Source organism: Phyllobates terribilis, unplaced genomic scaffold (genome assembly GCF_046119375.1).
Source record: "Phyllobates terribilis strain yellow unplaced genomic scaffold, ASM4611937v1 Scaffold_6290__1_contigs__length_45526, whole genome shotgun sequence".
Classification (NCBI taxonomy): Eukaryota; Metazoa; Chordata; class Amphibia; order Anura; family Dendrobatidae; genus Phyllobates; species Phyllobates terribilis.
Window position 1 is genome coordinate 16,597 of NW_027369034.1, and position 17,148 is coordinate 33,744.

The 17,148-nt window shown below is 36.1% G+C and overlaps 1 protein-coding gene across 1 annotated transcript; it reads left to right on the top strand.

Annotated features, from left to right (window-relative positions):
- The first annotated feature begins 12,171 nt into the window (after positions 1-12,171).
- On the top strand, positions 12,172-16,802 carry LOC141250875 (uncharacterized). Its single transcript, XM_073670134.1, has 8 exons — positions 12,172-12,286; positions 13,447-13,546; positions 13,637-14,251; positions 14,331-14,381; positions 15,537-15,609; positions 15,688-15,873; positions 15,960-16,012; positions 16,649-16,802. Exons 1-8 carry the CDS (start codon positions 12,172-12,174, stop codon positions 16,800-16,802), a joined length of 1,347 nt encoding a protein of 448 aa, XP_073526235.1.
- Positions 16,803-17,148: the final 346 nt, after the last annotated feature.

The window sequence follows — 17,148 nt, forward strand, 5'->3', positions numbered from 1 at the left end:
TGTAGATTGTGTTGTACAACTGCTTCTTTGTAGTATAGTTGTTTGGATTCTTGTTCAATTCGGTCATAATACTATGGGGCCTGCAATGATTGTCAAGCATGTCTCTCACCTTGACCAATTGCTCTTCTTTTAGTGTCCCTGCTAAAGGAACCCCGATGAGATGCTCTCCAATAGAATGGTTGTGTTTGCCTTCTCTTACTTTCATCCTCCATACTCCTCTTGGTCCCTTGTGCAAATCAAGACCAAATTTGCAATCACAACGGCCAGTCTTCGACGTCTTTTTCGGGTCTTTTTTGGAGGTTCCTTCCTTTCCCTAATGCAACGAAGCGCAACATAACCCATTTTAAAAAATGAAGACGATTGTGTACGTCCAACTTTGAGAACAAAGTTCAGTTTGATTGCTATATCTTTCGCCCATTGAATTGCCTCTTTCTTAGTTTTCCAAACTAAGTCGTTGCAAAAATCTTCCGTGTGGTCTCTTGACTGAACCTCGGGAGCAGTACCAGGGAAGGTTGGGTGGGTGCTTAGAGGAGGAAATCCAAATTGAATGTTGTCATTGGGTTGGGAACCACCAACATCATCTCCTATCGTATGTTGCATGTACTCACTAAAAGACCCGACAAATGGTTCATCGGGTTGCCCAGGATTACCTACATAGGATGAATGTCTTTGAGGTTCTTGAACGTTGTAACTATACCCATATTCCCCTACATAGGATGAATGTCTTTGAGGTTCTTGATCGTTGTAACTATACCCGTATTCCCCTACATAGGATGAATGTCTTGGTGGTTCTTCAATATTATATGAGTAACCAAAGTCACCAAGGTACGAAGAATTATTAAACTGCGAAATTATAAGACTTCACTAATATTAGTATAGGATTTAGCAAGGAATCACCTATATGTTAAAATTACATATGTGAACTATTTGTATAGAATTTTCCAATAACTATGGAAATATGTAAACATGAAATATGTAATAACTATAATATAAATGAAATGTGGACTAATTCATCTGATAATTTGTATAGAATTTTCTAATAACTTTATTTACAAAATATTCTTAATAATCATCTTCTAGTACTATATTAACTACTATGGAAACATTTAAACATGAAATATGTAACAACTATAATATAAAATGACATGTGTGAACTAAGTCATCTAATAATTTGTATAGTATTTTCTAATAACATTACAAAATTTTCTTAAGAATCATCTATTAGTACTATATTAACTAACTATGGAAACATGTAAACAAGAAATATGTAACAACTATAATATAAAATGACATGTGTGGACTAAGTCATCTAATAATTTATATAGAATTTTTCAAGAACTATGGAAACATGTAAACATGAAATATGTAATAACCATAATATAAAATGAAATGTGGACTAAGTCATCTGATAATTTGTTTAGAATTTTCTAATAACTATATTTACAAAATATTCTTAAACATGAAATATGTAAACATGAAATATGTAACAACTATAATATAAAATGAAATATTACATAATTAATTACCTCATTGCTCCACCAAAAAGGATTGTTGTTATTGTTATCCTTTTTTGAGATGTAAGTAAGAGTAGAATGTGAAGGAAAGTTGGAAGTGATTTGAAATGTTGTAACAACAAGTCTATTTATACTACTTGTGGTAAGTGTGGTAGGTGAATAGTTGGTGAATCTTCTTCACATGCATTGGCCTAAGTTGTGGTGGTGGAATCCTTGCGCTCTCATTAGTCGGTTTGGGTTTACCTAATTAAGGGAATAAACCCGGAGTTACCAACGCGCACAAACCGGCGGTTTATACCGCTTACAAACCGGCGGTTCCTAACCTGTATAAACCGGCGGTTTATACCGCACACAAACCGGCGGTTCCAGGAATTTTCTGGGCTTAAGTAGCCATTCTTTTCTTCCTCCTCAACCCTAGCCACATTTTCACTTCCCATAAGCTCTCAAATCGGCAGTTCTCCCCTTCCATACCAAGGACAAGCTAAATCCTCCCATTTTTCTCAATTCTAGACAAAAACAACTTCATTAAGGTATGATTTTAGTTTATTTCCCCTTTTTGAGTGTTTTTCCATGTAATTGTGCTATATATATGTAGATCTAGTATTTTTTTTGTTCACAAAAACTGATAAATTTTGGATTGAACTAGATTATTGATGTAGATCTGTTTTTTCATCACAAAATTGTTGAATCTAGGCCAAATCTAGGCCATAAAGGGAAACCGCCGGTTAGTTGTTACCGGTAACCGGCGGTAGCTTGGTACTGGTGACCGGCCTTTGCTGTTTTGTATATACCGGCGGTTTGTAGCGTCGAATAACCAGCGGTTAGGATCTGTTATTAACCGGCGGAATAGATCTGTTCTTATTTTGTTGTAAATGTTGTTTATATGTTGATATGTTGTTAATATGTTGTTGTTTATATACATGTTGTTGTATGTTGTTAATATGTTTGCAATATGTTGTTAATATGTAGTTCTTTATATACATGTTGTTGTATTTTTATATAATTATTTGCTTTTTCATAAAATAATTTTTAGATATATATTAAATTTGTATAGATATGTTGTTAATATGTTGTTGATATGTTGTTTGTATAGATATGTTGTTAATATGTTGTTGATATGTTGTTTATAGAAATTTTGTTTTGAAATTTATGAATGTAATATGTTGTTGATATGTTCATTATATACATGTTGAGAATGACCCTAATTTGTATATACGTTGTGTTAGATGACGGATCCTTCATCAATCGACAAGACCCCTATAGTTAATCGAAAATCACATGAGGGGCGTGTTGTCTTGCGGGACCACAAAAAGAAAAAACAGGCCGCATGAATACCTATCTATGGATATTTGGCGGCTCCCTATTCAGAGCCGAGAAAGAGGAAGGGTAACACCTCTATGCCCTCGTCATCGGACGAGGAGGCTATGGATATTGTAGGTGCTACACCTCTACAGTACTACCAGTCTCCTCCTGGCCAGTACTTCCCGACTCCTCCACCGCCTGCACAACATTACCAGCCTCCTCCGGGTCAGTATTACCCGACTCCACCGCCTGGATATCATTACCAGTCTCCTCCAGGCCACTTTTATCCCCCCCCCCCTCCACAGTACTACCCGCCTCCTCCACAGTACTACCCGCCCCCTCCACAGTACTATCCGAGTCAATCATCTTATCCTTCTCCCATTTTCCAGCATCAAATCCCTTACCCTCCTCATCCCATGTATTCATCTCCTAATCCACAGTTTGTCTCACAGTCTGGCGATCATTACTCAGTGCCTTTTGATTTACTCAACGTAACAGGCATATCTTCCAGTATTCGTATTACAGAGGTAAGACAAATGATAACTTTTATATCATGACGTAAATGTATTCAAAATTACTCACTTATGCATTTTACTATTTCTGAATAAGGACAGGTTGATCCAGAAGATCATGCTGAGAGGGAGGAGGAGAGGGTACATGGAAGTGAAGAAGCAGAAAGGGAGGCGGAGAGGCTGGATGAAAGGGAGGAACCACCAATTGAGGAGAGAGCAGAGGAGGATACAAGGGAAGCTTCTTCGTCTCGGACGCGACCAAGAAGATCAAATGAACAATATATCCCTAAGTTATTACAAGGGTTGGACGGAGGACCCATGAAACCGGAATTGCTAATAGGGTTTGAGAATCATGTAGCTTACGACATATATCGTAACAAGGTAATTTACTAAATTCTTCTATTGTCATTGAATTTATATAAGTTATTTTTCTATAATTATGTGTAATTTTAAATTGTAGGAGAGACAGACTATGACTTTTGAACGTCGAATACACATGCTCCTGAAATGGAATTGTCGAAGAAGAAATCGTGGGGGGGATTTGTCTACGGGTCTTGTTTTTGGCACATACCGGATTTGATGTATACAGATATCAACATAAAGTTGATAGAGGCGTTCATCGAACGTTGGTAGCCGAAGACGAGCTTGTTCCACTTGCCATTTGGAGAGATAACGGTCACTCTCCATGACGTTCATCTCAATTTGGATGTGCCTATATTTGGTGATAGCATGGCATTCAGTTCAGAACTCAAGCTTTTAAGGACCTACAAGGCTAGGCACGATTACCTGGTACAGCAGGCTTTGGAGTACTTTAATATAGATCCAGATCTTGCACTGTCGGGGATGATTCGGTCCGATAAATTTGTCGACATGATGAAGGACGTGTCAAAGGTGCATAAGTGGACTTCAACCGATAGGGCAACAACGTATTTGATTTTCTTGATGTCGACGACGATATTTCCTGACAAGTCATCAAAGAAGATCGATCTCAAGTATTTCGAGTACGTCAACCCTCTCGAAAAGGTTGACAAATTAGCTTGGAGGACAGGCATCCTATGCCACTTGTACCGGTCCTTGGGAGAGTGTACACGGACTGGGTGTTGACAAGTATCGATGTGCTATACTCTTCTACAGGTAAACTCTATTTCAAAACATTATATTCATTTCACAAATGCTTATGACCATGTATGAATTTTCAATTGTTTTTTACCATAATAACAGGCTTGGATATATCAGTACTTTCCACAGTTCAGGCCTCTTCAATCACCCGGATGGAGCCAGGATGCTCCAAATCCATGGACATCTAAATGGTACCATCATGAGAGACCATCAGTAGTAGGGGGGTATCGAGCAATCCTCGACAGGATGACCGCTCGTGATGTAAGTACATTCTTATCCTACAATTATTACCTTATTAATCACACTTAATGCTAAATTAACTCAATTTGTATGTTATGCGTAGGTTGATTGGATGCCATACGGTCAGCTTGACTTTAATAACACGGCATTACGTCCCTCCCTATTCCATGGGTTCCTGACATTGCTGCACCACACAGAGTCGTACATGCCAGACCGGGTGGCGCGTCAATTAGGGCGTACGCAACGGATCCCAAAGCCGATGATTGATCCTATTAGAGCTCATAGACTACCCAAGACATTGGCATACAAGGTGGACTATGACCAAGGGTATTGGATATGGAGTTCTCAAGGATGGCATACCTTATCCATCGAGGAATTAGGTGCTGCCACTAATGTGCCATGGCAGTCCGGGGAGCCTTACATGTCTTGGTTCTTACAAAGGACGCACCCTTACATTACTTCTCCCGATGTGAGATCATACCAGGTAATAATATGAATTTTCACTCTTAAATTGCGATTTTTATTTTTATTTATTCTACTACATCCTATATTTTATACTTGTCAAGCAGAGTGCCAGCCGAGTACATGAGTACCTTCTACCATTTTACGATGATCAACCACCATATGAGCGGGTAGATGAGGTAGTAAGGAAGTCAGTTGATGAGTTTCGTCCTTTCTACAACCAGTCAAACCATTGATGAGCATGAAGTTATTTTGTATATGTTTATGTTTTGAATTTTGGTTTATGTTTTGGATTTGGTATATGTTTTGACTTTTGTTGACAATAAGTGTTGTATTTGCTCGTTTTAGTTATATGTGTTGTTTCTTTATTTTAACTATGATATATTCATTTCACAAACCTCATATAACAACATCCACCTTAATGAATTGAAAAATGGTTATAGGCTTGTAAAACATACTATTTTTTGTCCAAATGAAATAGTTACGTATTTTATATACAGGCTTGTAAAACATATTATTTTTTGTCAAAATATAATTAAAAGGACTACATATATGTCATATATGTTATATTTTGTAAAAAAACTAATCAAAAGTGATTTATCCTATGCCAATTGGCATTTACACTGAACCGAGAGTTTATAACAGTGCTAACCGGCGGTTAAAGGCGTCGAATAACCGGTGGTTTGCTCCAGATAAGTATCGACGGTAGGTGATTGCTACAAACCGGCGGTTTATAAATACGAGGAACCGCTGGTTCCTACCTCGTACTAACCGGCGGTTCCTCCGTTGCGTTAGAAAGCAAAAAAAATACGTCAAAAAGAATTGCCGACAATATATTGTAATGACTATAGAAGAAAATTTCCATATAATTAACTTTCTCCACCATTTTCAAAAAAATCTTCTTCTTTTAAAGTTGTAACATGTTCCTCTTTTTACATCTTCTTTTTTTCACAAAGAATTTTAGTGATGATTTCAATAGGCTAATCAATGATGTCTATATTTGCAAGATTGAACTCATTTTGAGATGGTATGTTTTATTGTAAAAATATTTCTCATCGAATCACTCAACCCTATTATATATTCTATCTTTAATCTTTTTTGTTTGAGGTTATATAGTGATTTTAATTTTTCCATCCTTTGATAGAAAATTGTTTTTGCTATATGGTTTTTGCATTTTTGTCATTGTTTTTCTTTTCTTCAATTCCCTATAGAATAAAGGCGTTTTTGCATGGAACAATCCCCTATATGGCCGAATTTGCAAGGAACCACACTCTATATCACTAATTATTCCGAACCACCCAGATTTCACACTTTTATTACTAGGAGTCACCCCTCCCTCAATTCCGTTAGGTTTTCCATACAAATTAACTAAAAGACTAATTTGCCCTTGACAGAATTCCAAATTTACAAAAAACAAGGTTTTTTACTCTAAAAAAAGTAATTAAAAAACTGAACAATAGAGAAAAAATTCTCCTTCGTCTTCTCCGATCTTCGTTTTCTCCTTCGTCTCCGCAATAAAAAAATGTCCTCATGTCCAAATACCTAAATTGGCCGGATGATTCACAAATCAACCAAATAAGTGTTTCCAGTTATTTTCTTCTAGAAAGTTCTACTTCCCCTCATTGCACCCTTTACACTTTTAACCTTTTTAGCACCATCCTTTGCACTCACCTTTGGCTTAACCCCGCTCTTCGATGTACGTGCTAACATAGCCCCTTGTTTCTGAAGAACCTCCACTCGCAATTCATGCTTATCACCTTCCCATACATTTTCATCTGTTTTTTTACTTGTCCCCTCCCTTTTTGTTGTTTCACTCTCAACTACATTTGCCTGAACATTGTCACCCTCCTTTTCTTTTCCTGATATAACTATGGCGAGAATGTTTTCGTAATGGCCAACTTCACTTAGATGCACATTGTCACATTCCTTTTGTTTCCCTCATGTAACATTGCCTTCCTCCTTTCTGTCATTGCCAGCTTCAGGTTTCTGAACAGTATCATCCTGTTTTTCTTTTGAAGATGAAACAATGTCTTCCTCAATACATTGATCTTTCTTACCTGTCTCACCTCCTTCATTTATGTCATTTGATTTATTTCCATTTGTCACCTCATTAACCTTGTTCACAATGTCCATCACATCTTCACCGTATAATCCAGTGGTAGTATTAGCAACTTCCTTCTCAGTCTCCTGATCTGTCTTCTTCTTGCCCATCTCAGCTTCCCGCTTCAAGACCTTCTTAGCATGTAGCGTGAACAGGATTGTTAATTCACCGTCACCCTCTACCTGAAAAGGTAGTGGTTTATAATGTTTCCAGTTTCTCTTATTTTGTATTTAACAGCATATCTAATTCTATAAGTGTCCATTACAGATAATATAATTCATTAGATTCTTTATGAGTGCATACCTCATTAACTTCATTAACTCCTTCATCCTTGTCTGTAACATCATCTTCATTAGCTTCTTCTGCATTTTCAACTTCACTGTCATTAGATTGATCCTCTGACACATCTGACATAGACATGTATTCTTTATTTTCTTCCTCTTCAAAAGATACATAGTCCTCCTTCTTGAACTTCTTCGCTGCTTTCTTCTTCGTCGTGCTCTTGTCTTGGACATCTGTGTATAATCCGCGTGTTATCAGTTCAACCATGTCCATGCGATCACATAGGTTTCTCTCCACCACTTCAAATTTGTCTTGCAACATTTCCAACTTCTTATCGAACTTCTCAAATCAGTGTTGTATCATTGTCATTGTTGTATCCTCATTCATATCTCCTCCTTCATTTTCCCCTTCATCTTGTCCTCTCCCTGTTTCTTTCGTCTTACCTCTTTCATTATTCGATTCCGTTTCCTTCCTCTTCCCAACTGTGGTGGCATTAGATACTATTGTGTCAAAAAAACTGTCGTTGACTTCATTCATGAATTTACAGCCCTCCATCAACTTGAGCTCATGTACATCAGGAATTAGAATGGGTTGGAACACGAGTTCTGGGTTTTCTAGTGCCAACTTCAAATCACCATGTTCTGGACATTCTTCTGCCCTTCACCTAAGGCCTCTTGGATTTGAAGTCTCACTAATCCTAGATGCAAATTGTAAGCCAATAGCTCTGGCATACTCCCATATACAGGCTTGTACAACACAGAGTAATAAAATATTTTCAATCCATTTGCATTTTGAAAAACAATATGAAATAACATAACAAGGAAAATATCCCTCTGTCGTGAATTAAGAATCCTAATAAATAAAATTGGTATACCTGGAATACAACTGGAATTCCTTGAACAGTGTAGGGGATTATTCTGTCATCAGAATACCTAATTGCAAGCTCAATTATCCCCGTTCGCCTTTGTAGAGATTTGGTCAATGACCGATGTAATTTCTTGTAAGCAACTCTGCCCCAAGGGTAACTCCAAAACTTGCCCATGTCTTCCAGCATCCTTACATGAAGGACATTCACCAACCTCTTCTTGTCTCCTCCAAGGAAGATACCTTCAATAACCAACACTAACTCCAGCTTCAGTTTGTAGTTGTCTGCCTTTGGGTGTTCTTTGAACCTTTCGTACAGGTCTTGAACTGATGTCTTAGGTCCACTTGGTCCACCAAAACTTCTCCATGTACTGAATGTCTTTCCTCTTGCTATAATTTCCTTGTGCATTCAATGGGAGAGGCTCGCAGTTCAAACCAATTATCATATCAAACTCCCTCATTGAAAACCTTAGCACTTTTTCACCAATTTCATACCAAGTTTCAAATTTCTTCTTGCTTTCAAGTTGCTTAAACAAAACATGATGGATTGTCTGTGATGAAAATGTAACTTGCCTAACCAATTTTGTAACATTTCCAAACGGGCTAGTAGTGATCAAACACCAATTCACCCCCGTCAACTTGTTCTAAATATTAGTTAAATATGACAACCTACAATTTGTGTTGATTCTACCATACAATGGGTCGCCTTTGTAAAACGAATACTTTACCTACATTACAATTACAATATTCATTTTCCATTAGACCACACAGAAGGCTTGACAGGTGAAATGAAATTAAACATGCACAACTCTGACATACCTTGTCCTCGAACACAAATGGCTTTTTCCCTTTACTCCCTTTCTTCTTCGCCTTTTTCTTTTGTACGGTATCTGAACTAGCATCAGTCTTCACTGTTGCCCTCTTTCTCCTTGGCTCGTCTTCGGGGTTGCCAACCCTAGCTCTCTTCTTTATTTCCCTCTTCGTTGCTTTCACCTCCTTCTCCTCGCTCAATCGAGTTCTAGACATTGCTCCCGCCTCAATTTCTTTGTAACACACTTTGGGGGTTTCACTGGAGAAATCCACAACATTGAAGAAACAGAGGTTAGGGGTCGAAATAAGGGACAGCAACGCAATCTGGTCTTGTCCACAGCGAAACGCCAAACTTACAGCGAAAATCAAGAACGAAGAACGAGAAATAATGGAGGGTGGAAGAACGACCTACAAACCTGGAGGAAAAACGGCAAACTGGAACAAAGGCGACCAATTAAAAACTGAACGAAAGGCGCAGGGGTGGACGAAGGCGATGAACACAGTGGACGAAGGCGATGAGCACAATTCTGTTGAAACACCAGAAAAGCTTGAAATGTGGTTGTTGAATGAAGAGGTGGGAGCTTTCAATGGAAGAACCAAAATTTTAATGGGTGGGTGAATTCAATTTTACCAAGTGAATGTTACAACGGTAAATGGATTTGGGTTTAATGAGATTGTAATCTTAATTAGATTTTTAAATTTAAGGTTGTAAAACTTAAATTCAAATCTAAATTGCAACATATGTCATGTCACATCACAGTTTTAAATATTTTTCCTATTTTCCATAAATTATAATAAAATAATGTATCTACTTCATAATAATAAAAATGAATTAAATTAATTTTCAAAATAAGAAAAAATAAATTAAAATAGGATTTTATCTTAAAACCTCTATAAAATAGATATGATAACAATAACACCCCTAAATTGTATACTTGCACAAATATACATCCCTTTTTATATATCCATAAAAATGGGACTAACTTTATTAAGTAAAAAAGACAAACCTACACTACACAAAATATTTCTTCTACCCTTGGCCTTGGGGGTGGACTACCTCCTCTTTTAATTAAAAATTTATAATTAAATATCTTTTTTCTAAAATATATAATTAAATATCCTTTTTTTAAATATAATTAAATAGATTTTTAATTTACTAGGAACCGCCTCACTTTTTTCGTATATGGAAGGTAAATCCATCTATCCCAATACAAACTAACTACCGGTTGTCTCTCGCATACCTCAATGGTCAACCAACTACTAATTCATGAAATGTAGGCGTAGCACAAGCCTCTATTCGAAAGAGAAGAAGAGAAACAATCTTTATAATAAACAAGTACCCTTGTGATTCCGCACATCCCCTTAATAAACTAATGTTCACCTAAACACCCTCAAAAATTGTTCCTTCTTATTGAAAATGATAACGTAAAGTTGAATTTAACACAATATCTAACTTAAAAAAAATCCGCCTCTATAATGTAAGACTGTCCGCATCGGAGCCCTTTTCCACCGGTGTCAGCTCCAGCCCAGGCGTGAACTCTCCAGCGGGAGGGCGATGCCGCAAGAGCTGCTCCGGCAAGGTAGACACAGTCTTGGAACGCCGAACAGCAAAACCTGCAAAAGCAGATTTTAATTTAGGTTTTTTTTTTGAACGCAGGTGGAAAAATTAATGGGGGCTGCCACGTGGCAGCCCCTAATTGACCGATAGAGAAGAATTATTGTCTTTGCTTTTACAACGGTAATGTACTAAAACGGCTATATTTCAAAATGTAGAAATGATAAAAATAAAATAAAAACACCAACGGCTCTATTTTCCGGGCTCTATAAACAGAGACCAATATTGACTATGTTTGGAGCACCCGGGCTCTCATTTCTCTCTTCCATAAACACAAAAACACTAAACATGTTTGTTTGTCGCAGTTCAAATTTCGATTTCGTTATTTAAAACTATTTTAATATTATAATTTTATTTAATGAAATATATAATAATTAAATTAACAACATAACACTATATTAAAAATTAAAATTAAAAAATCAATCAATGTATTATTTTAATATTAAAAAATTTAAAAAATATATATGTGGGGCACGATGCCTAGGCATCGTCCCAAAAAGGACATCCGTGCCTAGGCATTGCAAGGCACGGATATTGATAGTCTAAGTGTAGCCAAACTTGTTAGAATCTTATAAAAGTTCAATTATTTGTTTACATTTAATGCTTAACAAATTAATATTTAACAATCTTAAATTAATTAGTTTAAAGAATTAATATTAAATTAATTTAACAAATTTATTTATTCATTTTATTCCCAATTAAATTAATTATAAAAACATTACATTAATATATCTTTCAATAATTTTATTATTTTTATTTTAAAGTTTCATTAATATCAAACGATCAACTGATTTAAGGATGAAAATTAAACAAACATAATTACACTTACAACTCTAAATATTCACTCAACTTCAACTTTTAACTCAACATGCCAAACACAACTTATCACATACTTCAATGTTATTATCCAATACTATCAAACAAACAGATATAATAGTAATAATATATATGAAGTGAGCTACAAAATTATTTCCTAGACGGCCCACCAAAAGCGTTGTAAATTAATGTTAGATGGTCAAGTCTATCATCCAACTCACCAAATTTAACCTCTCAAAAAAAACAACGAATTTTAAACGTGATTTACGCCCTGGTTTTTGTACGACGGAGGGGATACAAATTTAGCAATTCTAGTTCACAAAACCCCTCTCGTCGGAAGAATCCTTCTTCCGTCAACCGAACCTCGTTTCCGGCCATCTTCTCCACGTACAATTCCTCCTTCCTATTTCTATGTCTAATGACTTGTATCGGTGTTCATCCAGATTCGCTTGCTCTGACTTCTTTCGCTTTTCCATTTCGCAGATCCCTCCATTGCTCCTAACTCCTACCTACTGCAATTCGTTGAAGGACAAAATGCCCAATCAGGTGGCGAGGTTGCGCCGAGCTGACATAGTCGCATGCATGACGTGTCCTATTTGCGATAACCTTCTCCTTGAAGCTACTACAATCTCCATTTGTCTCCATACTTGTAAGTCTTTCGATCTGGATTATGTGCACTGTGTTTTGCTATCTCCATTCCGATAAACGCTTTTGCTTCTTCTTTTCTGGCTAATGGCGGTGGTTTCCGTGTTGCTTCGCGCACGGCTTAATTGATTCAGCTTTCTTTAAAGTTTCGCTGCGATCTAGATTTGTTGGCGGTTTAATCTTACGCGATTTTTCAATTGTTGAGTTCTTGCTTGGATTGCTTGATTTTCGACGTAAAATTTTGGTCAAAACACTACGTGGTTTGATTGAATTTGGCTAGGGTATCGTGATTCATTGTATCGGCTCCTTTTTGAGATTATTATAGCTTATATTAGTTAGGCATTTTATTCTCCCCCTTTCCAGTATGCAATCTATGCTGATTTGCTGAAGCCAGAAACAATTCGATTGTAATTTCAAATCATGTGTGTCAGGACGAGAGTCTGATTCAAAAGTTGTTATTTGCGTAGCAGAATTGTGCTCCATGTGTCTTCGTTGGAAATTGAAAGGTGCTTTTCTGCTTTTGGATTTCCTGAAAAATACCAGATTGAGCCTTTCGTAACTGTTTAGTTATGCTCTTACTATTGGTAAGTTAGTGGCTTCTCGATAGAGCTGCATTTCGTATTACAGAAAGATTAGTTCTATCTGATGTTTCCATTTCTGCAAAAAATCTACATTTATTAGCTATAGGCTCTGTTTTGGCGGACAGCTATTTTGGGAGTCTAAGCTACTTTTAGGTGAGACAAAAGGATTCTCAATACATATATAACTTATAACAGTATGTTCCACCTTAGCAGATATATTGAGATATGAAGTGGAGAATTTTTCGGTACCCGTACTGAAGAGTTGCTTAAAAATGTTGCAAGCCAGAAGCTGTACATGTGATCTAATCTTCTATTGTCTGCTTTAATTGATCTAGAATTGACGTATGTTGCTTTGTTGAACTTAAATTTATCACCCAATGCATAGGCAGTTCCAAAATGATGAGAGTCACTGCAAAAACTGATACACTCCCTGGAACTGCATTAACTTCTAGTGAATCAAAAGTTAGATATGGTAGATAGTGAATTAATTTGTGGTGATTAGTAGTCATTAGTAGTTCACCAAACATATCTTATTTCATTACTAAAACAAAAACTGATACACTCCCCTGAAACTGCTAAACAGTCTGCAGGAATTGCATCTATGAAAAGCTCTCTGATGATGATTATGATACATGTCCTGTCTGTGACATCAGCCTTGGATGTAATCCTGTCGATAAACTCAGGTCTGTTCAATCCTTAGTTGTTATGTCTCTCAGGCTTGAAACATATGGAATTATCATGTTTCAATCTGAATCTTTTTGTTGATGCTGCAGGCCTGACCACAACTTACAGGATATCAGGGCAAAGATATTTCCAATGAAAAGAAAACATGTGTCAGTTTCACCTCCTGCTAAGAGGAAGGAGCGTTCATTGTCATCACTGGTTGTTAATACACCGAAAGTATCAGTTCATGCTGGTGTGCCTGAAAGGAATAAAAGAGCTTTTCGGAGAAAGTCTTCTTCTACAAGAGAATCAAGTTCATCTCATGAAGACTTGGCAGATGATAATGTAGTAGAATCAAGCTCAAATAAAATGCTTCGAAATAAGAAGCTGGTTTCTTCTTCAGCCAAGTATTCGAATGATCTGATCATGAGTGAAGACATAAAAAAGTGCAGTGTTGATGGGAAGGTTGAACTGTGGAAGCCATTAAAGTGTCTTGTTGAAGCTGCAAATAGAACAAAGTCAAACTCAAAGGGGATATCTCAAGTCAAAGCTGAGAATGGAGTTAGAGAAGAAGTTCATGATGATAAAAATAGTATTCCTTTACCAGCGAAGCATAGAAGGGTTCGGCCTTCGAGCAAAAGTACAGCACAGGTTGTGGTTGATAGAATGAGACATCAGCGGCAGAATATGCCAATTTGGTTCTCTTTGGTTGCTTCTGAAGAACAGTAAGGGGTTATAATTCATGTTTGGTAGTAAATGATTTATACATTCTTGTATTTTGAATGCTTTTCTTGAATGTTTCAGGAATGGAACGGCTCCCCTGCCTCAAGTATCTTCCGGCTTCTTGAGAATAAAGTAAGTTTCTTCTTTTCTTGTTTAGCATATTTTTGGGGAATCATTTTTATTAAAGTTTGAAAGTGTAAGAAATGATAAGTTACGAAGCTGAAAGCTGGTAGTAAGAATGAAGGTTTATCTAATACTAACTCCGTTCGTCAAAGATTGTTATTTTAGATATTCGCACAAGAATTAAAGAATTCAATAATTACCCTATGTTCTTATTACTTTTTTTCTAAAACTTATAATTCACATCATTTTTAACCAATCAATAACCATAATTTGCATAGAAATTGTAAAAAGTTACAATTTTCAAGAACAAACATTGTAAATCACTACCTAAACACCTAGGATGACAAAACAAAAAAGAGATGTTAAAATGACATTATTTAGTGAACGGAGGGGTAGCATCCCAATCTTTTATTCTGTGTAAAAAGCCTATGATATACTCCCTCGGTCTCATTATCTGAGTCCGATTTTGACACATGCACGTGAATTAAGAAAAGTAAGAAATTTAATGATTTGAGAGAGAAGAAAGTAAAAGTGTATTAATGAGAGCATTCACAATAGTGATCTCCTAAAATTCTTATTTTGAAAGTAGAAAAAGATAAAATAATTATACACAGGAGATGTGTAAGAACTAAAAAATGTAAGAGATTTTCACAAGAATGAATATTTTTAGTTCTTCTTCCATAACTAAATGCATAGATTCTTGTAAAGTTCTCTTACACACTCTCTCTTTCTTTGTATTTTCTTTTTCTTATTTAGTTTTAATAATTTTTTAAGATTTTTTGGAGATCACGATTGTGGATGCTGTGAGAGGAGAGATATAAAGATAAAGATGAGAGAGTAAAGTAAAAATGTAATGATTATGGAGAGAGAAAGTGGAGGATAAAAAGGGTATAATAAATTATTAAGATAGAAAGTAGGACAAATATTAAGGGAACGACGGAAACGGAAATAAGACTGAGAAAATGGGACAGAGAGAGTAGTTCAATTGTACATAAAGAGGCTCTGGACAGCACAAAATGAATGACAGATTACTTAACATGGCAATATCCAGTAATTACTTAAGTAATTTCAACCACATCTTTTGATTTCCGGACATTTTTCCATTGGAAAAGCTCAATCAGATATATCACACTCTATATCTGCAATACATTTCTCCCTCCTCAGAAACGGAGATATGCCAGTCTCATCAATTCAAAAGTACATAGCCAATAAACTGGAGCTTTCCATTGAGGATGAGGTAAGCTTCTTTTATTCATCAAAACACATGCTAAACGTGTCATGAAAACGCAATTAAAATACAACTCATCATTTTTAGGTGCAAATAACGTTGCAAGGGCAAGTATTACATCCCAATCTTCAGCTCCGCAATCTGCTAGACACGTGGCTTAAAGCTCCACTGTCATCAAGGCAAATAAAAACGAGTGTGGGCAGCTCAGGGAAGGAATTTGTAATGGTTCTCACTTATTCTAGGAAGCCACAGCTTCAACCTCAACAAATTCATGTACAATAACAGTTAAAGAGAAACATCGAGCTCTTGGTATGGTTTCATGATGTTAATATTGCATGATTCCATCACATACATTACAGAAACCAAATTGTACAGTTAATACCAAAAAATATACATCTCCTTTTTTAGAATAGTTTATCCCTTGAATCCCTTCTTTATCTATGTTGTTTTATTTGTTGAGACCCTATTTTGGGGTCGATAGTTTTATATTTGTATAGCAATTATCATGCTCATAGCCTCATAAAGGGTGAAAATATCAGCTGTTTATGCTTGTTATGCATGCACGAGTAGTAGTCAGAGGTGAATTGGACAGACAAAGTAGTCAGAGCAACTAAATGGATATTGTAGAGTGCACGTTGTTTCTGAGTAGTTTAGAGATCAAGGTAAGAGGGAATCTTATACAGTTATACAAACACATGAGAAGTGATGAAATGTATCATTATTTTGGTTCTCTTTTACATTTATCCCAACTAGTCGCAGCCAAAATCACGTGCACCTATGAAGTCTTTCTCACGATAAAATTGTAGCATGAATCTCATGATCTGATACTCTCTCCGTCCACAAAACTTCAGTGCACTGCACACTATTCACGATAAGACAATCTTCTCATTACTTATGAAAAACATACTTTATTGTCGCATAATGTAAGAGACGAAACACTTTCACATACTATTCATAATTTTGAAAAAGAAAATCTCGATTTTTCCTGATATATAAAAAAAAGTACGTAATTATTGGTAAAAAATTTATCAAACTGTTGACGCTCAAGCGCAGTGGACAGGTTACTTCGTGTTTCATATCCAATATCATGTTCAAACGTCACCACATTAATTGAGTCACATCACTCACATGGGTGGTCCAATCAGGAAACTACAACAGTTCAAGACTCCAAAATGCATGCGGCACTCAAGACACGTTCTTGAGCTGCTCACAAGCATACATCTGAAATCATCTCTCGGACTAGACTGTCCACCAAGAAAAGGGATGGAAAATTGAAAAAAGAGTTAAAGAGCTTGTGAACCCGCTCAATTGAGAGTCTTAGATTTAAAGAATTTCTTCATTTATTAACCTTTCATCGCGTTCATCAATAAAGGACATAACACTCCTTTTTTTGTAAATCTTGTTTTAATTTGAATGTGTTTAGCCATGAACGGTCTTGTTTGATTCATCTCAGCAAGTAATTCAATAAAATCAAATTTATAATTTTTAAAATATACAATTTAAGATATTACTAACAGTTTTGTACATTAATATATGTTTTTTTAATAG